The 24,469-nt window shown below is 41.1% G+C and overlaps 1 protein-coding gene across 4 annotated transcripts in view; it reads right to left on the bottom strand.

The window, feature by feature from the left end:
- Positions 1 to 24,469, bottom strand: part of ABCA13 (ATP binding cassette subfamily A member 13) — a 477,235-nt gene that overhangs the window by 403,184 nt on the left and 49,582 nt on the right. For all 4 annotated transcript variants that reach the window (XM_009442731.5, XM_016957445.4, XM_009442734.5 and 1 more), the window contains exons 5-10: positions 22,847 to 22,875; positions 17,089 to 17,252; positions 14,553 to 14,683; positions 10,338 to 10,471; positions 5,079 to 5,243; positions 3,418 to 3,617 (exon numbers count right to left, since the gene is read on the bottom strand). In XM_009442731.5, coding sequence (XP_009441006.5) covers positions 3,418 to 3,617; positions 5,079 to 5,243; positions 10,338 to 10,471; positions 14,553 to 14,683; positions 17,089 to 17,252; positions 22,847 to 22,875 — 823 coding nt within the window. The remainder of the gene's footprint in view (positions 1 to 3,417; positions 3,618 to 5,078; positions 5,244 to 10,337; positions 10,472 to 14,552; positions 14,684 to 17,088; positions 17,253 to 22,846; positions 22,876 to 24,469) is intronic.

Below are 24,469 nucleotides of genomic sequence, written 5' to 3'. Positions count from 1 at the left end.
GGAAAATATTCCACTGCTTTGAGAAGTGTGTTCACTAGACTGAAAGTCACACTTCATCACACAACCAGGTTCTTGACAAATTGCATTGAGTCACCTGATTGGGAGATTCTTTCAATACTGAATATGGATTAAACATTCTCTTTACCCCAAAATGGGAAAGTATATTCCTAGGTGTGTGTAAAAGAAGTGAGGGTTAGGATAAAGTTTCACATGGGGTCTAAAAACATTTGCCTTGAAGCCTATAGTTAATGAGATATAGAAAAATATTTTGAGAAAAGTTTCAAAATATAGAGATGGTGTGTGGTGGTATACAGGACCCATCGCAGTGGTCCCAACTTGAGCCAATTGGCAATGCCTGTAGGATTCTCCAAGGTCAAAGGAAGAACGACCACCCAGGCAGCTCAATACAAATAGTCCCTAGAATGTCAGACTAACGGGCTCCAGACATGGAAGAAACAACTGAGAAGAGAAGCTGGAAAGAAAATGAGTTTGATAATGTGAAGAACCTGAAATTGGGAATAAATACGGGAGAGGGAGAAGCAAGGCATAGCCACACTGTGGGCGGCAGAACTGCCCAGAGCAGGTGAGTCCAGGCTTTCTGTGTCTTTGAGCAACTGCATGGAATCCTCACCTGTGATAAACGAAGCAAGCTACAAAAGGAGAAAAGCAGAAAGAGATGTAGCTACTTGAAGCCCAAGCAAAATGTTCCACTGGCTGGAGCCATCCCACTGCTTTGAGAGCCTGGCGTCCATTTCGACTTCTGTGCCATAGTGGTCAGTCTCTTCATGGCATCTTGATAGTTTGGGGTTGAACACAGGCTTGATAAATAGTTGCTGCTATTCTCTAGCTGGAGAGCTGATGGACCCGAGCACCGTAAAGGGTATACAAGGTCCCAATGATAATTCTCCTACAAGACACCAGCAGGAACTGGTACCCATCCCCACGTCATCACCCTACAAGGCGGAGCAATTGCTCCATCAGAGTCACATGCTTGGGCTTTCTGGCTGCTAACCAGACTCCCGACACCTCATGCTAGAGTGAAGCTGGACACATGGCTTTTGGAATTGGCCATCTGCAGAATGAACTGGGCTTAGGTTAGTCATTGTTCTGACTCTTTGGATTACACTGAGAAGGAAGCAGAGTGGCTCTTGGAAAGAACTAGAAAGTGAGAAACAGATTATTTTATTTTCCCCAAGGAAAAAAGAAATGCTGTGTGGCTTGGAACCTGGATCTTACTGTCAAGTCTCTTTAAACTCTGACAAGCAAGGATACCACATGGCCAGACCCTAGGGACTATTCCCCCCACATCTGTGAACAGACACTTCACATTCACAACAACGTGCGACATTGAAGGGTGAGTCCTTGCTGGAAGGCGCAGAGGCACCTCTGTGAGTCCTCGCCTTGCCAAAATCCACGCTATCTGCTAGAGCCTGGGTGAAGAGCTCCCACACCTCAGCCACCCCTACTGCAGGGACGTGGGCAGGAACCAGAAAGAACCTGGAGGAGAAAAGGCAGTCTGTAATGACACGAAGAACTCAGTAGAAAACTGAGAGTCTGGTGTGATTTCCATTTATTTTGGGTGAACTTTGCAGCTTAGGAAGAGAAAAAGATATGAACAATTGGCTATGAAGACAAGGTAGTGAAAAAGGGATGGGGTTTCTTGCACCAAAGCTAATGATAAAAGATATACAGTTTTCTGCTAAGGGTGTGTGTGAATCTCAGAAAGATTTAAATAAGGCTGAAGGTGGCCAGGTGCGGTGGCTCACGCCTGGAATTCCAGCACTTTGGGAGGCCGAGGAGGGCAGATCACTTGACGCCAGGAGTTCAAGACCAGCCTGGCCAATATGGTGAAACCCTGTCTCTACTAAAAATGCAAAAATTAGCTGGGCAGTAGTGGTGTGAGCCTGTAATCCCAGCTACTCAGGAGGCTGAAGCAGGAGAATCGCTTGAGTCTGAGAGGTGGAGGTTGCGGGGAGCCGAGATCGCGCCATTGCACTTCAGCCTGGGCAACAGAGCAAGACTGTCTCAAAGCAAAACAAAACAAAACAAAGAAAAAAAGAAAGCAGATGGACAGCAAAGCCAGTGTTTGGGCCTCATCTTCCTGGCACTGAGAATGTGTGGAAATTTTATATGGGGGCAGAAGAATGTGGGCTATCCTAGCTTTGTACCTAGAGTGTGGTATAGTCTTCAGCTTCCCCAATCTCTGTAGGACTAAGAGCCAGGTACAGCTTCCTGGGGCTTCAATCCCCTGGCCTGGCACAGAGCAGGCAAAATCCTAGGCTAAAGTGCCAGGGGGCATTCGAGATTTGTAGGATAATTACGGTGACTTAATGTGGTGTTTCTATTAATGTGCATTAAGTGACAGACCAGCAGGGAGGTTTTCAATATCCCCAGTGCAATGTCCCTGCATTTGTTCATTTATGACAGATGTTTTGTCCCTGCCCTTTGCCTAGAACACTACTTCAAGGCATCCTTGCTGGCTCCCTGCATCCATCCTCCTGTAGCTTTTATGGCCCTGATAGGGAACTGTATTTCTGCCTTTAGCGCAAGCACCTCAGGCCCCAGAACATCTCTTAAGTAAAAGTTAGGAAATAGGACCTTCAAAAGCAAGATCCTGTTTGCTAAAAGTTCCAGAAAATGTGAAAGAACTGGAAGTGTTTAGAATTGCTATTTCTTAAGTAATCATAATAACACAATATGGTCCTATCCGATTCTGTCATCACAACTCTCCTTCATGGTACACAGAGAGCAAGAATTTGTGTGACCTGGTTTGAAATGAACATTTTTGAGATAATATTGAGAAATCATATTCTTCTTTTCCAAAGACAGCCTTAACTTCAGAAGGATAATAAGATTCAAGTTACTACAAACTGCCACACCTACTAAGGAAAAAGATCTAGTCGGCTATTTTGGTGAATAAATTGTGGTTATCTCAAAAAGGAAGAAACAAGTTCCACCATTTCCTACTTCTAAAATATTTCTGGACCTTATGTAAACACTTCAACTATACAAAATCTTTAAGTAAATATAAAAACATATTTTTTGAAGAGGAAGATTCTAGGAAAAGAGCTACTCATGTAAGGTAGTTCTGTACATAAAAATGCCTCCAAAATGTATTTATTCATTTTTAAACAAATGCCAAAGACATAAAATCTAAAATCTAGGAAACTGACACCTTCTCAAATATTGCTCCCGTATTCGGTCGATTGCAGCCTCTGAATAGGCATCCAGAGTGCTGCCAAGACTTCTACCCTGGTGATGGTCCACAATGAAAGCCTCTGATTTCCCATTTGCTAACAAGAAATTCATTATTTAGCTGTAGTTTTACAGAATGTGTTTCTAACAGTATCATCATGCACTCTTTAACATTCTGTGTCATCTACCTAATCAATAATCAAACAGGGAAATGCGACTTACATCTTTGGAAATGTATGATTATCTTTTGAGCCATCTGCTGACAAGCTGTCATTCAGCAGGAGCAGTGCAGTGTGCAGAGCTTCCACCACCTTCCAGGGCTTGCTCTCTTCTTCAAACTGATTCCTGAGAGCCTCTAGACTATGGCCCATGCCTGTGAGTGTCTTCTGAAGCAGGCTACCCTGTTGCCACTGAACAAACACCTACAAATTCGGAAACCAAAATACTAGCATTAATAATAGCAAATTGGAAAGAACAGTATTTAGTTAAGAAATATTAACATACCACTCTAGATGACAGACAGCCAATCTTTATTTTTTGGTAAATTAAAATGTCTGTTAGCAATTGCAGTATGATTTAATTTCTACTCAGAAATTAAAGATTTCATGTTGCAACAATGGATGCACACAACTTTATAATCTCTGCCTTATTTCTCTTTTCTCCCCCAAAAGAGAAAAAGAGAGAAGGGAATAACATACACCTCTAAACAAATGAAATACAATTTAAAACCTAAACGAACACATTTAGGATAGCATAAATATATTTCCATATTTTTAAATATATACCAAAGTTAATACATGGTTACTAAGTGTCATTTTATGACATGGACATGGTGAGGATGATACTGAAGTCAATTAGCACTGTGGTTTACCATCAACATTACACAAAAATAGATCATTCCTGCCCAAGCCTGATAGCATGGAGAGGTGCACGATGCGTATGTATGTGTGCTAACTATGCCTTAATTAACCATGAGTTATGTTACCCAGATAATGCACAAAGCAAGTGTGTCCACCAGACCATTGGATGCTGGTCATTTCAGCACTGTCCCTTGATTATTTTAGTGTCGGATGACTTTAGTGCCACGAAGCAGACGACAACACCTATATATTTTTAAGGATGTTTTATCTACCATTTGAGATTTTGGCCTTTATACATGACACATATTAGCGGAGAACAAAGTTAAAGAGGTGTGTTCTTTAAGGAAAAACATGAGACAGAGACGGCAAAGCCTGATAAAACAAATGGGAAGTGACTGCCAGGGGAGCTCTGCCTCACAGTCTCCAAAACCTCCCCAAGAAGCGCAAAGCTGTGAAACAGCCAGGGCTCCATGAGCTTCTGAGGCCAGGAGCAATCTAATCACTCAGGCCCTCTGCCCCACACCAACATCCCTATAAAGACAGACTAGAGCCTCCCTTCGTGTTGTTAAATTATGGTCACTGAAATCACAGTCACTGTTTGCGCACAGAGCTTCTGGTCAAAACCAGAGTGAAGAGACAAGGCCAGTTCAGAGCTTAAAGTGCTAGAGGGATGCCCAATGCTAGCATGCAAATGTCCAAAGAGCTGGTCATAGTACTCCAGGGCAATCTCATGCACCAATAACAGAGCATGGGTCTAGGAACTTCTGAGTTGCCAAGGTGTGTGTGCAAGCCTAGGATAGACTGTTTGGTGATGAGTGTTGAGGGCCTAGGCCTATGGAGCTGGAGCCAGTTGATGCACATGGGACAAGGTGCACTCAATGGCCAGGATGTGGGGCTCCTAAGGCCCTTTCCTTGGAGGGACATAAAATCCAACAGTAAACATGGCAGGGCTGGGGAGGAGAACGGATTTGGACACTCAAACTGGCACACCTTTGAACAGAACATAGAGAGAGGGGACAGCACCTGTTGGTAGACTCGCAGCCAGCTGACTGCATGGACAAGATAGTTTTTGGCTTCTGACCACTTGGGGTGGCAGCCTCCAACGTGGCCCCATTTCTCAGCTTCCTCCTCTGATGTGCTGGACAAGACTGAACACACCATCTTCTCCAAGGAGCTGTCTGTGGGAATCTGACAACAATATGAAAAAATATTTAGACATAAAGCTCCTTTCCTAGAACCTTCCTCTTCTAAAAATAACACCACGATCTTGCCATAGTAAAAGTTCTTACATTTGCTTGATTGAAGAAGTAAGTGATGATATCTATGTGATTTACCTTGAGGGAAGACTTGGTAGTTTAAAAAAAAAAAAAGTTATGTTTTTCAGTTTCATCCACAAACAATAGGAACAGCTGTTTCTCCAGGCCAAGGACATGGAGATGACATCAAATCTTGTTTCTTTTCATTCTTAGGCCAAAAGTGAACATGGGTCAGCCCAGTTTAATTCATACTTCGGACTAACAAAGTTGTTTTGCCAAGAACATTTTCTTTTCTGACTATCAAAAGTGGATAAAATTGGAAAGATTCAAATTGAAGTCCTGGGTCAGAAACTGTTTAATGTTTTTGAACCAAATCTCCTTTATTTTATACATGAACTTCAACACAGTGGCCGGGCACGGTGGCTCACGCCTGTAATCCCAGCACTTTGGGAGGCCGAGGCGGGTGGATCACGAGGTCAGGAGATAGAGACCATCCTGGCTAACATGGTGAAACCCCGTCTCTACTAAAAATACAAAAAATTAGCCAGGCGTGGTGGTGGGCGCCTGTAGTCCCAGCTACTCAGGAGGCTGAGGCAGGAGAATGGCGTGAACCCAGGAGGCGGAGCTTGCAGTGAGCTGAGATCGCGCCACTGCACTCCAGCCTGGGCAACAGAGTGAGACTCTGTCTTAAAGAAAAAAAAAAAAAAAAGAACTTCAACAGAGTTCCTGTAACACTGCTTTGTAAATACTTATGTTTATGATATAATGAAACACATTCCCCTATTACATCATTTTACAACAATTATAATGCCATCTTTAAGAGATTCTGTTGGTGACTGCCATGCTCTAAATGCTTGTGGCCTCCCCGCCAAAATTCATATTTTGAAATCCTAGCCCCCAAGGTGATGGTATAAGGAGGTGGGGCCCTGGGGAGCTGGTCAGATCATGAGGGTGAACACTTGTGAATGGGATTAGCACCCTGATAAAAGAGACCCAGGGAGTTCCCTTACCCCTTCTACCACGTGAGGACACACCAAGATAAATTTCTGTTGTTTACAAGTCTGTGGTCTTTTGTTATAACAGCCTGAATTGACTAAACAATGACAACAGTCAGAAAGCTTAATTTTAGTCCCATGTGTTCACTTTTAGGTTCCTTTTGGATCAGGATTTAAAATATTAACCTGTGACTGTCAAAGCACAGGGTCCCTGATGTTTTGTTCTATTTTTTTCCCTTAATTAAAAATAATCAACAATACCAGGTATCATGTTAGATAGATAAGGCCAAGTCCCCACTCAGATGCTCACAGCCTATGAGAGGCAGATATGCAGCCATCAGGCTCCCTGGGACATGCCCTATTATAGAAGGTTGAAGAAGTAGAGGCAGATGCTGAAGTGAGGTCACAGGAGATCCACAGAGGATGTGAGGTTAGATAAATCATTTTCCAATTCAGGAGGCAGAGGCAGGGAAAGAGGAGGACTATTCTCTTGCAGGGGCAGCATGTGCTGAGGCCCCCAGCAGGCCCAGAGAGTGACAGGGTCAGGAGTCAGACAGACCCCAGGGAGGGCCTAGGCTCACAGGCTGATGCAGATGGAAAGGGCCCTGTGAAACCACCTTTGCAGATTACGAAGAGTGAGAGAAGTCTAGCATGGCTGACTCCACCTTGCTTCTAGCCTCAGAGGCTGGCTGTCCTTGCTCACTCCTGGGCATATACCAAGCTAACCATGGGAGGAATTTAGTTTGTAGTTTAACTTTTTAGCAAGGTTGATAGTAGTCCCTCCCTAAGATGAATCCCCTCATTTCTCAGGTACAGAACCTGCCTTTGTAAGACTAATAAAAGGCCACAAGATTAAGATTATGAGAGTGGCTTGAATGCTGCTAAAATGTAGGTGTAGCTAAACGATAATCAGCCACTGGTCCCTAGCTTGCCTTCTATAATCCCTTGCTGCTCAGGAGTCATGGGGCCAAAGATCACAAGATATGTGACTTCCTCAATTGCTCCTATAGATAACATCACTATTGTCAAACCCAAGATTGGTCTCTTGAGACGTTTTTCAGACTTTTGCATTTTTCCACATCCTTGTGATTTCATCCCCAACCAATCGGCGAAACTCATTTCCTAGTCCCCTGCCCACCAAATTATCCAAAAAACAAAAAAAACCCCTAGCCTCTGAGTTCTCAAGGAGGCTGATTTGAGTAATAACTGCAGTTTTTTCCCTTGGCTAGCTCTGCATTAATTAAACCCTTTCTCAACTGCAATACTGCAGTCTCAGTGAATTGGTTTTGTCTGTGCAGTGGGCAGGAAGAGCTCACCAGGCAATTACACTTACGAAGGGTGGGAAGCAGGCAATGGTCCCCCAAGATGTCCATGTCCCAATCCCAAGAGCCCATGAATATGTTATGTTGTATGGCAAGTGAGATTTAAGGCTGCAGATGAAATTAAGGCTACTTATCACCTGGCTTTGAGATGGGCGATTATCCTGGGTAACCTGGTGAGCCCAGTGTAACCACAAGGGTTTTTATTGGAGAAAGGAGGCAAAAATGTCAGTGCCCAAGTGATGGGATATGAGAAGGACTAGACCTGCCATTGCTGGCTTTGATGATTGAGAAAGAGGCTCAGACCCAAGGAATGTGGATGGCCACTGGAAGCTGGAAAAAGCAAGAAAACAGAATACGCCACCCCAAAGTATGTTTCTTTGGCATATGGATTATTTTGAGCTAAAGACAAACTGAAAACCAGCAGAGGCAGGAAAAACTTCTTACCGTTCCCTAACTGTTTAAAAATAGAGTATAAATTTCCTTTTGGTAAAGGAAATTTAGATTTATAAGGAAAATTTACATTATTAAGATAATTTTCATCTGTAAAGATGTCTCCTACCAAAAAGAGAGCTGCTTCTCCAAATAACTCTGATCACCTGGGAGATTTCTCTGCAAAACAGGATAACTCATTCACCATATATTTCCTCCCCTCACCTTCCCATAACTTGCCTTGCTACTCAGAAACCCCAAACCCCCTTTCCTTTGTATAGACAGCCTTGGATGGCATATAAGCCTTAATAATCTGGCTGCTTCCTTAAAATACAGGTGATCCTTGATCTACAATGAGGTTACATCCTCATCAACCCATCATGACTTGAAAATATCATAAGCCAAGAACACATTTAGTACACTCAACCTCAAAACATAACCAAACTTAACCTAGCCTACCTGAACTGTGCTCAGAACACATACATTAGCCTACAATTGGAAAAATAATCTAACACAAAGCTTATTTTATAATAAAGTATTTATAATCTCATGTAATTTATTGAATACTATACTGAAAGTGAAAAACAGAATGGTCATCAGGGAAGATCTACACATTTCTCTTTGTGAACTCCCATACATACCTACACAATAACTGGTTTTCCTCTTGTTTATCTGTCTTTTATCAGGTTAATTCATGAGGCCCAGCCATTGAAGATGGAATAATAGAGAAAAAAAGAATTTTTCCTCCCCCACAACAGTATGTCCCCTTGACCTCAAGAAGGACTGCAGCCCTGCAGACACCTTGATTCTAGCCCAGTGAGACCATTTCAGGCATCTGACCTCCAGAACACTATGATAAAAGAAAATGTCAGTTGCCTTAAGGCACTATGTTGGGAGTAACTTGCTACAGCAGCAATAGAAAGCTCACACACGATGTACAATTTCCATGGAGCTTTGTTGATATACACAGTGGTATTTTCTGATCTCTTTCCTTTTAATTCTAATCTCAATATTTTGAACATTCTAAGGAAAAAGTTTTACATAGTTCACTCAAACTATAATATAATGAGAAAACGGGGTTATAAAGATGGAGAAAACTAGAATAAAAGTCAGCCAACTGGGGTTTCATATTCCATCTACATCAGCATCCATGAGAAAACCCAAGGGTCACAATTTCAAGTCCTGTGGTAGGTAGATAATTCATAAAATTGTGAGATGATTAATAAAATTGTGCCAGGGATACAAGAAGCACAAAATTTAGTATACTTTGGTGAAGCCTAAACCTACCTGGTAGAACTGGGTTTTCAAACACCAAGCCAGCATGAGGGTCTGCTGACTGCAACCCAACCATCTAACCCCCGAGACTGAGAGCACAGATCCAGAGTCTAAATACTGAAAGCAACAGTCTGAACACAAACTAGCTGCATTGAAATGTGAAAAGTGCTATCTGAGAAGACCAAAAAGTTCCACTTTTTGTGGGGAACTCACAAAAAAGTGAGCAAAATCTACATAAACAGCATGGACTGAGATCCTAACGGAAGAGAGTGGGTCCTCTCCAAACATTCCTAACTCAACACTGACCTAGGAGCTGCACCAGAAATGCTCTAACCCTGGAGGTGGAGTCTATGGACCAAAGCTCCAGATCCCGCATAGTTCTTGGACCTGCACCATGCAAAGCAGAAGTGCCTACAAATGGGCTGGAGTGACAGAAGGGACTCTGTAACTAAAAGATATGTCCCAGAACCTCAGCAATACCAACAGTGAACTGGGTCTTGGGGATCATCCAGTCCAACTCCCTTATTTCACCTAGTTAGGGAAGAGGCTCAACTTTGGTGAACCCAGCTGGCATCCGTAACGTACAGCTCCTACTCTTCTAATGAAAACTATCTCTTTACCTGTAAATTCACCCACTTGTATCCCCACTCACTACAGCTGGTGCACCATCTTCCTACCTGGACCCCACTAGCGCTATCTTCAGAATCTCACACCCTCACTTGACCTGGCCTCTCCCACTGCTAGTTCCCAGAGCAATCAAGTGTCATATTATTTCTAAGCTGCCTTTCCATTCTGGGATAAAACTACATGGTAAGAAGAAAGAGACACTTCTAGAAAAGCTGGAGACAGTAGGGGTCTCTTCTGTGTAAGGAGCTCGGGTTTTGGCCGAACTCTCCTGTCTGGCTGCCTCTCCCGTGGCACCCGCTCACCCTGCCCCAGCAGCATGCTCTAGATCCAGTCTCCAGGAAAGACCCAGCGGTGTGAGAAGCAGTCAAGCATGTGTACCTCCTTTAGTTCAGCTGAAGAGTTCAGGATCTGTTCCGTGTGAAGATCATCAAAGCCAAACTGGGATTTGAGATCATACTGGACTTTCTGTGGATCCCACACTATATTCTGCATGGACAGGTGGTAAACTGGCTCTGTTGGAACAACAAAAGATTTACACCAGCAGTTGTTTGAATATTTTGATATGTCTAATGTAATCCAGAAAGAAAATACCTTTTTTCACCTCTAAAGGAAGAGCAAATGAAGACCAAACACCATTGGGGCATCAAATAGAAAAAGCAAACAGAATAAACACTTGCTGCTATAGAGAGAATGGTGAAGTGTCCCATGCTCCCTGACACAAATGGTTGCAACATTTCCAGAAGATAATTTTAAAACACATTTCAAGAGCTTTATAAAATCCAAGTCATTGAACCCAATAATTCCACTTCTAAAAGTCTTTCTCAAGAAGCTTAATCAGATATCTGAGCAAAAATTAAGGTACGACAATATTTTATTGGTTCTATACTGATAAAATATTGAAAACCAGTTAAGTGTCTAGTATCCAGGGAAAGGATAAATTATAGTATATCCATAGCATAAAATACTATGGAGTCTTTAAAACTGTATTCTCAATAATTATTTGAAGTCATAAGAAAAAGTTCCCCTAACTCAAGTTATCAACATATAAAATTCATGAGCTACCCAAAAAACCCATGGCACTATCTAGAAGTGACACATTCAAAATATAAATCGAAGACCCCCAAGGTATGACAAAATCTCTGGGGAGTATGCCTCAGCAACTGCAAACATAAAAACATATAAATTTCTAGGTATGTTTGAACCTTGAACCTTCATTTAGAAATTAGATTGTTAGATTGTTTCAGATCATGATGATTCAACACCCATTGACTGAGCCCCTTCATCTGCCAGCCACTGATAAGCCATTTTCACATGCATTATCTCATAGGATCCTTATAATTGCAGTGAGGTCTACAAAAAAAAGCACAATCCATGACATTCACAAAGACAGACCAAGTCAATGGGGACTTCAGGAAGGTATTAAAGATGGGGAAAATCCCAGAAATACAAGATTTTTTGTTTCCAGTCTGATTGCCTTTACATGACATCATGGGAGGAAAAAAGATTGGTGTGTGAGATTAAAACCAGCATTTATTGTATGTTGAAGAGGTACTAGGACCTAGACTAAGAATATACCATGGGAGGTCTCACTTAGTCCTCCAACAACACTATGAGGTAGGTGCTGTAATTATCCCCTTTTTCTTAGAGTCCCTCTTGTTAGATTAAGCCTCTGATTCAAACCCAAATGATCTGGCTTCCAAAGCTGAGCTGTAACTATTAATCTCTACTGGTCTCAGAAGGTATTAGAATTACTCACAGAGTTCCAGAAAGGAGAGAAAAAATAGTGACATCAGTGTAGCATACTTATAAAAGTATAAAATCTTTCTCAAAAAGTGAAAGACAACTTGGATTCAGAAATTTGTTGCTAAACAACAGAGAATTCAGAATGTGTAGATTAACAGTTTCAGTGCATAACATAATTGGACCAGTAGCCTAAAGCCACATGAGGCCACTCATCCCTTCCTCTTCACATTGGAATTGGCTCATCAGGCAAAAGAATTTTTCTTGGAGACAAGAGACATGAAGACAATTTTTAGTTACCTCTCAAAGTATGTTTTGTAATAGTGTTCCTTAGCTTTGACTCGCTGGAGAGTTAATAGAAAATTGTTTATTTTAATTACATTCTTAACGGTAATTACATTTTCAATTGTAAGGCAAATTTGTTGTTGTAATTTGGATGATGTACAAAAACTTGAGCTTCTAAATGAGTTTGTTAAATTAAGGTCACTGGGAAGATTTCGATGAGGTGTTTTATTCATCTCGCACCCCACCTCTGGGTTTTGTTCTCAGCATAAGAAATAGTTCCCAGTGGAACTAACCTAACCTGAAAATGGAGTTAAACATTAATGAGCTAGCTTTTCTCTTACAGAAAGCTAAAAAAAAAAAAAAAAAAAAAAAAAATTTCCATGTGGGTCTCACTGTGCTGAGTCACAAGCAACAAGAAGAAAGAAGCAACAGGTGGAAAGGTGGAATTTGGGGCCATAGAGGGTTTCATGTTAGTTTGCTCCATGAAGCAGCAAAATTCTGAATGGGATTGTAGAAATCTCTGTGTATAACAATCTCATTGCACAATAGTTCAGGGTTGGGCGCAGTGGCTCACGCCTGTAATCCCAGCACTTTGGGAGGCCGAGGAGGGCAGATCACCTGATGTCAGGAGTTTGAGACCAGCCTGGCCAACATGGTGAAACCATGTCTCTACTAAAAATACAAAAATTAGCCAGGTGTGGTGATGCACGCCTGTAGTCCCAGCTACTTGGTTGGCTGAGGCAGGAGAATTGCTTGAACCCAGGAGGCAGAGGTTGCAATGAGCCGAGATCTCACTGCTGCACTCCAGCCTGGGCAAAAGAGCGAGACTCCATCTCTAATAATAATAATAATAATAGTTCAGGAGACTGAGACCTCAGGAGAAAGTGGCTGATGGAAGACTTGCTCCCAGGATCCTGAACCCCAGAACTACCTGCCTCCAATCCACTCCTCACACCTGCCCAGGAGTGTCTTTCTATAATGCAGATCTAATTCTACTGCTCCCATGGCCACTCGTGTTTTAGCCGGGGCTCCTTTCTATGCCACCCCCTGCTACTGCCCACTGTACCTCAGACACACTGAATGTCAAACATTCACAGCTCTCAGCAAGCCCAAGTATCTCACACAGTCTTCTCTCTTCCTGGAAATGCTCCCTCATCTCTTTGATAAACTCCGACTCACCCTTCAAAACTCCTCCTTGAAGTTTTTCCTGAAGCGGATGTCAGATCCTTACTCTGTGGTCTTTGTTTTTTGTTTGTTTGTTTTTTATTATTGACATATCTCTCTCCTTTACTAAACATGACTTCCTTGAAAGTAAGAACTATGCCTTTTTTTTTTTTTTAACTTTAAGTTCAGGGATACAAGTGCAGAATGTGCAGGTTTATTACATAGGTACACATGTTCCATGGTGATTTGCTGCACCTATCAACCCATCATCTAGGTTTTAAGACCCGCATGCATTAGCTATTTGTCCTAATGCTCTCCCTCCCCTCTCCCCCGACCCGACGACTGGACCTGGTGTGTGTTGTTCCCCTCCCTGTGTCCATGCATTCTCATTGAAGAACTATGTCTTATTCAGCTTTTTATTCCCACTGTCTGGGGAAGTGTTTGGCTCATAGGAAGTGCTCATTGTTTATTCAACGAGAGAATGAATAAATAAATGAACAGATGAATGGGTTGGTGGGTTGGTGAGTAGATGAATGGGGAGGTAGATGGATGGATAGATGAATGGATGAGTGAGTGCATGGATGGATGGATGGATGGATGGATGGATGGATGGATGGATGGATTAATGGACAAATAGATGGATAGATGGATGGATTAATGGACAAATAGATGGATAGATGTATAAAGAGGTTGATGAGTTGTTTAGTGGGTGAATGGGTAGGCAGATGGATGGATGGATGAATGGATGTGTGGGTGGATGGATGGACAGATGAACAGATAAATGGGAGGATGAATTCCAACGTTGTTGTTCTCTCACTGTATTTCCGTTAGAGAAATAGCCAAAGATAGAAAAATAGAGAAAAGAAGGGAATTAAAAGTAAAATGCTCAGACTCAATTGGCAATTCAGGAAATAATAATATCCTGGATCAAGAAAAGAGCTATATAATTCCATTCCCTCCCCTGTGGTAGGGCTGCTTATTTAGTTAGGGATTCTGTAAGTCCACATCAACCTGCCTCCTCTTACTAGCTTTGCCATTTTTAAAATATTTCCTCCTAATAGGAGCTTAGAGAGAGGAAAGATTAAAATCACAGAGCTAGTGATAGGTCTAATATTAGATGAAATAAAGTCAAAGAATTTTAAAATCAGTTATTTTTAACTTAAAAATATCATTTATATTAGCAATGACTGCAGAATTTCAACAGTGGTAGAAAGTCAAATTCAGTTTCGAGTTCCAAATTTGTATTCTATTTTTGTCTTGTATTAACAGAAACAATTGATACTTTTTTGAATTTGAAATTTTAATTAAATCATTTTGAACATCATTTTAGCTCTATGTCAACTGTCAATGAATTTAAGTAGTTAAATGTTTTGAAATATAGCAATAGCTACAAGGCACCCATACCGGTGACTGCTACTCCATGTTGCTGCAGAAATGTCAGTGTCGAAATGGTCACATTCAGTACAAGTTCAGAAACCTGGGAAAAAGTTTGGTTGAGTGGAAGCCAATCTAAATCTTCTAGGGATATTAAGGAACTAGAACCAAAACAAAACAAAAAGCAATATGAGTGGATAGTTAGCAAAACAAGTAGCATCAATTCTAGGTTTACATACATCCCGTGGACTGGGCCCCTAGTGCTGTTGCAAGATGTGGCTGGACCATTTACATGTCAGCATTCTTTGTGGCTTTAATGTGACCCTAACTCCCTGAACTAGTAACTAAATGTAAGAGGTAAGGTCTTCTCTTGAAACACTTGAGAACTTAGGCCATCTTCCACTCTGCCTTTGACACAGAACTCAAGTTTGCATTGGCTCTGCCATAGGTGTTATTTTATACGCAGCCTTGATTCTTCCTGCCATAGGGCAGCTGATGAGGCCAGCCAGGGTGCAAAGGGCTGCTATGTTAGAAAAGCAAATGAACAGTCAGCCTGGCTGCTTCAAGTTCAGATAATCAGTCTAATATTTGGGGGGCAATACCATGTACCTCAATCCTCCACCCGGTCTTAACCTATGGATCTGAATAGGTCAAGGGTTAATCAGTGGCTGTTAAACTGTTTCAAAGAACAAGGAGCTTTGGGGAGGGAGACTCTACATATACATATTAATTTTATTTTTAAAATATTAATATTTTATTTTATAAACAAATATGCTTAAATTTGTAGATTAGAAAATCCACTCAACAGAAGTTGGAATATATCTGCATTTTAGCAACATGAGACCAACACAATCATAAGCTGTGCTTCCAAACAGATTATTTCCTTGTAGATTTTCATCAAGAAAAATCTTTTATGACAACTTTGTGTATTGAGGCGTATCCCAGGATTATAAGATATATCACTGAAACCTGGTACCACTTGCAAATACTTCTATGAATGCAGATTTTCTTGATATCATGCCACTGAAGCCAAATATGGAAATACAATTTATACTGAAGCTGATACGGTTCAACAACTGTCATCAATATCTTCTCATTTGAAATTTTGCGTCTCTCAGAATAGCCAGATTATTTTCGTTGTTCACTGCTAACACAGTCAGAGCTTCGGGCAAGAATACAAAGGGAGGCATTTCAAATATGTTCAAATATTTAAGTTATAAATCAAGCTCACTAACTATCAAAATATGTTCCATTTTCCTACATTGACAAATAGATCTTCATAACAACTTGGAAAGCTACATTCAAATTTAGAATTTTCTGATCCTCAGAGTTACGCACCAGAATGTGGGAGTTTGGGGAGCACCTGTCCCTGGCCCCGACCTTCAGCCCACTCCTCCCCTATGTGCTCCCCACCCTCAGCTTGGTCTGTACCTCAAGGGGCCTCAGTGCACATAGGTAGGTCCTCCAGCCTACAAAGCCCAACAGCACCCGTGCCTCCCACCCCACACTCCTGCCAATGGCTGCAGCCATCCCTAGAATACCCTTGGGCTGCAGGAGCCACAGTCCAGTGGTAAGACTTGCCCTCAGAAGGAGGGGCCAGAAAAGAGGCTTGACCATGCTCTGGTCATTAAATTAGGGAACTCCAGGGTGAGAGGGAATCAGGGTGTGTGGGCTCCGTGGACACATCCCCTTCACCCCATGGGCATTCTAAGCCATGAGCAGAGGCACAGTCCAGGGAAAGCCAGAGCGGGGACCTCCCCAAAGCACAGGCCCCAGGACAGGGCCCTTTTTGTTGTAGCTTAAGGGTAATGTGGCTCTCACCAATGGCAGATAGAATAAGTAACAGTTAAAAAACAGAGAAGAATATAAACCTTTGCTAATGAAAAATAATAAAACCCATTATTCATACAATGAGTTTACACAAAATAATTCAATTGGTTATAAAAGAGGGCCATGCTGATTAAGGCATAAGAAGCCCACCACGGGAAGGGATGCTCCCAAAGGTCACCCCAGGTAACATGGGGGGTCAAATCCAGCATAGGAGACCAATGTCCAGCTAACTGAATTACACAACTGAAGCAACTGAGCTTATCAGTTCTGAATGCTATATTGGGCAACTATGGCATAATTTCTTAAGAAATTAGTTGAAATTATTATATTCAAGCCTATCTCTAATAGTGAAAAACTCAGAAACAACCAAAAATCCAATGCCAAATTTATTAAGTAAATTACGGTATATAGTACTTTACCAGAATGATATATGCTGCAGCCATTAAAACTGGCCATTTATAAACTATAACAACATATGAAATATTAAAATATGGCGCTGACTTTTTTAAATCAGGGAGCACACGCACGCTCTGAACAACATCACTGCCTGTATATAAAATATGTACACAGACAGATGAGGGCCGTTCATGGAGGTGCAGAAGCTCCTCTTGTTTCAAGGTAACATTATTGTGAGGTTTTTTTAAATCCAACAATTAGTAATTTTTATTTCCCATTTTAAAAATAAGTTAAAAAAACAACATATTGATACTTAGTTATGTTTTTCTTTTTCACTCACTTCAAAATGGTCTGGAGAAGGTTCACTGCAACATCCATGCCATCTTCCACATGATCACGGCTTGTGTGTAGTCTCGGCAGTAAAAGTAGAAAATCCCAGATATGAGGCTGCTGATGGAGGCTTTCCAGTTTCAATATTACCTCCTCGGTCTTATTGAGATCCATCTGATGGGAAAAAAAATATACCAAAAGTTTCCCTCTGGAGTTTTATTAATAAAGTAAATGAGACAGACAGATGCTACAAAGGTGCAAAATTGTAGACATTCTCCTAGTAAAAACTCACACTTAATATATCACTACATTGAACAGATTTGCCAATCTGTTGAACACAATGTTAAAACTATTCTGTGCAGTTGGAGGATTTTTTTAATGGCTTAAAAATATGGACAAGGAGAGAAAAAATATGGATGGGGTAAGAAGAAAAAGAAGGCCGATTTTTGTGACAAGCTGTACCAACTTCTACAGTTTTTGAAGCAACAAAGTCTGTGACACAGATCCTGGATAAGAATGTAATGATCTATTCTTTACATGTAAATGATAAAGAAAAGAGAGTAATTCAAATATGAACAAGAAAACCCAATATTTCACTGAGCACTGATGGCTTGATCAGAAGGCAAATGCAGCTGGCCCATAGTATAGAGCCTTTGGATTTCTCTAGATACCCGAGGCTTTCTTATTATATGCCAAGAATGGCTAAGTGCAAAAATAGAAGGAACGTGGGTCTCCAGTGCCTCACTGAGCCCGCATGCTCTCCCTAGGTGGAAAAACACCCCAATGCTCCATGACATCCCAGTAACAACTACCCCACACTCTGTGATCCAAGCTCCGCAGTTGCTGGTTCTCTTCTTGCTGCCTAGTTCCCATTTCTTCAATAAAAGTGAGTCCTGCATTTTAGACCACTCATAAAAGTCACAGCATTTATCTTTCAGATGAGATAGAGTTAAAACAAACCAACAGAAAAAGAAGCATTCTCCAGAGGTCCAGCTACTCCAAACGAGACACACTCCCTCTTCCTCACACCACTCTCAGTGTAATGAAAAGAGGGTCTCGGAACTCAGCAGGGTCCTGGGAAGCTCCCAGAATGAGCTGTTTCCATTTCTGGAGGATTCTGGCTTCTAGCACACTACCATGCTTTTCGGCATGACTTCAGCCACCATTCTCAGTAATTTCCATATCTAATGATCCTCAAATCCCCTCTGTTACTTTATCTCCCTTCCATCCAATGATATTTTCTTCCACCTGCTTGAATCACCCATTTCTCTGGTCAAAATCTTCATTTTGTTTTCATTATCAATAGCTACAACTTTATGCACCTCACTCTTCGATGACCAACCCCACTCCTTTTCTACAGTTCCCCAACTCTAATGACTCTTTGGCCCTACCAGGCCCCACATTCCATTCTGCCAACACCTCTTTCTTGTCCCCATTGCCCTCGTGCCCCTGGTCCATCCCTGGATGATCTTTCCCTTGAGTACCCACTCAACTCTCTTCTCTTCTCACAATCTATCATATATTCCACTGGCAAAAGAAAAAAAAATCTATCCCCAGCCAAATTCAGTGCTTCAGTCCTCAGGCTGAGCTCAGCCCTCCTGCTCTCCCACCCCTCAAGAGCATCATCCAGCAATTCTCCTCCCTTTTCCCCTCTATTGGTTCATTCCTATCAGCATGTTATTATCTGCCATCTTAAAAAACACAAGCTGTTCCTGCCATAAGTACAAAACCCAAATACAATCACGAACAGATATCAGACAACCCCAAAATTGAGATAGGTAGTCTACAAAATAAGTGATCTATTCAAAAATCATGATGAAATAAAAACAAAGACCGTTCCAGAACAAAGGAAACTAAAGACAGGACAACTGAATGCAATACATGATCCAAGATTTTCTTTTGCTGTTAAGGACATTATTAGAACAATTGGCAAATCTGGAAAAAGTCTATAGGTTAAATAATTCTATTGTATTAGTGTTAATTTTCTGATTCTAATAATTGTACTGTGGTTATGTTCAAGAATGACCTTGTTTTTCAGAAGTACACAGTGAAGTACAGTCAGCCTTTCGTATCTGTGTGTTAGGCATCCTTGGATTCAATAAACCATCGATTGAAAAAATTTAGGGAAAAAAATGGATGGTTCCATCTGTGCTGAACAGGGAGAGAGGGAGGGAAGAAAGGAGAGAGGAAAGATGGAAGGCAGGGAGGGAGGGAGGGAAGGAAGGAAGTAAAGAAGGAAGCAAAGAAGGAAGGAAGGAAGGAAGGAAGGAAGGAAGGAAGGAAGGAAGGAAGGAAGGCAGGCAGGCAGGCAGGCAGGCACACATGCATGGTGATTAACGCCTATAATCCCAGTATTTAGGGAGGCTGAGGCCAGAGGATGGCTTGAGCCCATGAGTCTGAAGCTCAATGACAGAGCATTTTTTGTCTCTAAAAAAATAATAATAATAATAAAGAAGGAAAATAAATCCATATCTCCTGTCTCCGTTTAGGTTCCCCTGCAACAAGGACTTGTATATAGGTGGCTTATTTGGGAGATGGTCCCAGGAAGAAGGAGCTGAGGAGGTGGAAAGAATGAGACAGGAAAGAGGGAAAAGTCAATGCAGCCATCAAGGACCTGCACAGACCACGCTGGCTTGAATCCTCAAAGCCTCTCAGGAACAAAGGTACTGCCCAGAGTTGAACCATTGCTGGGGGAAGTTGGACCAACCTTCCCCAGTTGCCCAGGACTGAGATGTTTTCTGGAACAAGGGACTCTCAGTCCCAGGCAATGTGAGTCTGGTGGTCACCCCAGCTGTGGGTTGCAATGGGGTTGTTAGCTCCCCTGCCCTCTCAAGCTGAACTGACTTCAGGGAAGAACAGAAAGCAAAATACTCTCAGCATGTGTTTGACATGGGGCCCTGACCAGGAGTCTGAGCTCTCGGGGAACTGTCCATCTTAGCTGGGGAGAAATTAGAGAGCCAGAAGGGTGGGAACAGACAGCAAAGGCCTCTGCAATGCCCAGCAGCTTCCACCCCATACTTCACTGCTTCACAGCCTACCATCTTGAGTCATATACACTCTCTGTCTCCACTTACTTGCCCCCATTCTCTCTCTCTCTCTCTTTTTTTTTTTTTTTTTTTTGAGACCGAGTCTTGCTCTGTCACCCAGGCTGGAGTGCAGTGGCACAATCTCAGGTCACTGCAACCTCCGCCTCCCAGGTTCAAGCAATTCTCCTGCCTCAGCCTCTCGAGTAGCTGGGATTACAGGCACCTGCCATTACGCGCCTGGATCATTCTTGTATTTTTAGTAGAGAAGTGGTTTCACCACGTTGGCCAGGCTGGTCTTGAACTCCTGACTTTAGGTGATTGGACCGCCTCAGCCTCCCAAAGTGCTAGGATTACAGGCATGAGCCACCGAGCCCAGAGTGCCCCCACTCTCTTTTAAACCCACTCCAGTCAGGCTTTTACCCTCATCATTCCATCAGAGCCTTTCTTGTCAACATCACCAATGAACTCCATGCTGCTAATCCCAGTGGCACTTCTCCATTCTCTTCTTAAATGATCAATCAGCCACACTTGAGACAATGGATCATCCCCATCTCCTAGAAAATTGCCTTCCTGGGCTTCCACAACACCCCACATTCTCACCTTCCTCCTCCTTGCCTGATACTCTTTTTCAAATGCAAGTGCTTGGTGCTCAGCCCTCTTTCTCTGCTCTGTCTACACACTCTCCCTTGATGAGTTTGAAGTCTCATTTATGCACCAACACTTTCTAAATTGATATATCCAGCCAAGAGAGTTTATCTCAGCTCCAAACTGGAAACTCCCACAACCTCCTTGGCAATGCCACTTGGATATCTCACTGACATCCCCCAAATCAATTTCTGATTTCCCTTTATACCCTCTCCTCCTCTCCCCTCAGAAAAACCTGTTTCAGTCTTTCCCCACCTCAGTAAATGGCCACTCCATTTTTCCAATTACTGAGGTCAAACCACATAGAGTCATCTTTGATTCTTCTCTTTCTCTCATAACCTACCTCACATTCATCAACAGAGCCTACTGATTTTACCTCCAAAATATATCAAAACCACCCTCACATCTCACTACCTCCCTCACTAACTGTGCATCTGTTCTAAAATACCTCCATTTAATGTTGCATAGAAGGATGAGCTGATTCCCTACGTGGGCTCCCACTTCCGCTCTGGCTACCGTCGGTCTCTGCTTGACACAATGTCCAAAGAAATCCTCCGAAAACATAACTCAAGTCCCACCATTCCTCTGCTCAGATTATTCAGATAGCCATTTCACTCTCAGTGAAAATCAAACGGTATAACATCTTTATCAGAATTCTATAATAAAAAAGCAACATAGAACTCTTTCATTGTAACAAATCTTTTTTCCTTCAATTCTTTGCACCGAAATGTTTTTACATCGCAAACATATGATGGATATGATACTGTCCTCTGCTTTTTACACTTGATCTAATAACATACTCATTTTCCACATACCATACTTACTATTAAGTGACTGTACAAAGAAGGCCATCAAGGTCAACTTATCTTACTTTGGGAAATTTGAATTATCCATCATTATCAATGAACATTTTATGCATACAGCTTTTTATTTCCCTTGTATTATACATAACATTAATTTTCAGAACAATTACGGAGCAAGAAAATCAAGTTGCTTTTCCAAAAATTATTATATCTTTTTTTATTGTCACAACCATATGAGATTATATCAGTAAGCTACAACATCACAAGCATCAGGTATTATAATTTCTTTTTTAAATGCTAATTTAATCATTAAAGTGATGGTTTATTCTATTTTTAAGTTCTTTCATTATTTGTAAGATTTTGAGTGTGTGTCCCATATTTTCCTTTTGACCTGGTGCATCAGAAATCTCCAAGTTAAGATGAGTGTTTGTTCAATACTCTTTGCTAGTGTCATTATTTAATGGATGCACTGACATTCTTGCTTCATTCCAATCCATTAGCTGGCCCCTATTCTTTTACTTTTCTCCTAATGGTTTTATGGCATATTTTTTTGAGCTGTCTAAATCTTTCTTAGAATTAAACAGATACAGACACATATGCTTCTGTTAATACAATGTTACTACAAAGTCCTGTAGAGTCAGTCAGTGTCTGGTGCTGCAATATGAGCAAGGAAGAATTTTTAATATTGTCAGGGTTGCACCTTAACTTGAGGCTTATCAACCGGACTACTGATGTTCTGGGTCAGATGATTCTTTGTTGTAGAAGCTGTCTTGTGCTTTGTAAGATTCTTAGCGACATCTCTGGCCTCAACCCACTAGAGGTTAATATTACCCTCCCCACTGGTCCACAGTTATGACAACCAAAAATATGTCCAGACATTGACAAATATCCTTTGGAGGTCAAAATCCCCGCTGTTGATAACTATTTCCTTAACTGAGGGCTTCGTGCCTCGAGGGAGTCACCGCTTATGTGCCAAGCACAAATCTCAGACCATCCCTGGGATCAGATAAACTCTGTACCCATCTTACAAAGCAACTCTGTGGATCGCCCACCACCTGCTGGCCTCAGGTTTCACCTCTGCTTTTCACAGACCCAGAGCCTTGCTTCAGAAAATTCAAACTTGTCTTTTAGCCCATATCTACAAAGACCTTGGCTCTCTCAAATCCAGCTTCTATACAATTGTTATACAAGTCATTAGAAATAATCTTTGAAAATGTAAACTTAAAAACAGTGTTGTAAACTTAACCATTCTGTCTCTGAAGACTAATTTTCAAACTATTGTTAAGATACTTACTGTAAAAAAACTGGAACCATAAGAAGAATCTATAATAAAGAAGGTTTAAGAGATATTAGTTCAATCATCAATGAAAAAGCACATGCTAAATGCCTACTTTTAATTCTAAAGTCAAATGGAGTATCCAAGAGCCCTGGCCCAAAAATCAAATACACCAAAACTGAAGAATAAATCTATCTTCATAAGATTTATCTGAAGAAAGCTATCACCATAGATTTCCAAATCTAAGTATATTCATGGAAAAAATTTAACTGGTAAACCAAATTTCAACAATTTGCCAAAGGGTATTGTATTATTTCATTAGTATCTAATTTCACTGGGCATTGCAAAAATTCAGGATAGGAGAGAGGGAATAAATGAAAATTTTTTTAAAAAGAAAAAAATGAAGGAAAAACTTGAAGAGAAAAAAGTGAAATTATAATTTTTCAGATTATTTTAAGTTACATATATCACAGAAAATGGCTCAAATAATAGAAAACTAGAAATAAAGTGGGAACTTCATCTCAAAAAAATTTAATTCTTCTTTAAATAGCATGTTAAAAACCTCATTTGAAAATCAAATTTTATAAAAGTAGAATGATCCCAAAATAGAGTGTAATATAAGAACTCCATCATTTGGTGTTTGGAACCATTCTGGTCTATTTTGATACATTTTGGGTCCATTGTGAAATCAGCTTTCAGGCAGGCCATGGCCAGCCCTGCCCCATCCTGGACAAAGGTGCTATTTTGTCTCTTAAAAATACCACATAATGCCATCTGCCTTGGGAAGCCCATTCTTCATGTTTCTGCCAAACTCTTTATTTCGTGGTTTTGTATACACTCCATGAAGAAAGAAAAAATTACATAGGAATTATAGTTGGAGCTATATACTTAGGATTATCAGATTTAGCAAATTTAAAATAGAACACATCCAGTTAAATTTCAATTTCAGATTAGAAATAAATTATTTCTTACCCAAGTATGTAACACTTGGGACATACATATATTAACAAATTTTTGTTATTTAAATTTCAAATTTAACTGAATGCCCCCATTTATTAACAAATATCACAATAGGCAATGACTCAGGGATGTGAAGAGAGGCAACTGGCTGCCTATTTCTGAGGTGTAAACTTATCCATTTGTAAGCAAAACTCTCTAAGATCTTTATCCATCCTAACTTTCCCTACTATAGATTTATAAATAAGATGAAGCCATTTATAATGTGGATGTTCTTTATAATAAACAGAAATTACTTTTGTTTAGGGAATAATCCACCCCAATAATCCAAAAGGTTTGTAATCAAAGTAAATAAATCATCCAAGGCCAGTCTTAAAGGGTTACTAACATGGAAAAGACCAATCCAAATATACAAGAAGGAGGAAATGAATTGGGAATGTGTGTGTGTGTGTGTGTGTGTGTGTGTGTGTGTGTGTGTGTGTGTGTTTGGGGAAGGTGGGGACAGATTTTAAAAACAGAATAAGAGAAAGCAAGAAAGGAAGACAACAGCCGAAGAGTGTAAAGGAGTAGGCAGAGTGGTGAGAAGGTAACTGTGGAGACAAAGTCAGGATGGGCTGCAGCCCTCTGAAGGTTATGCAGTGTGTGCACTGCACAAGGTGCCTTCCCAGGGGGTTGAAGAGAGAG

Source organism: Pan troglodytes, chromosome 6, assembly GCF_028858775.2.
Source record: "Pan troglodytes isolate AG18354 chromosome 6, NHGRI_mPanTro3-v2.0_pri, whole genome shotgun sequence".
In the NCBI taxonomy this organism is placed as follows: Eukaryota; Metazoa; Chordata; class Mammalia; order Primates; family Hominidae; genus Pan; species Pan troglodytes.
The sequence above is the reverse complement of the archived record's forward strand: the minus strand, read 5'-3'. Positions and strand labels throughout refer to the sequence as shown.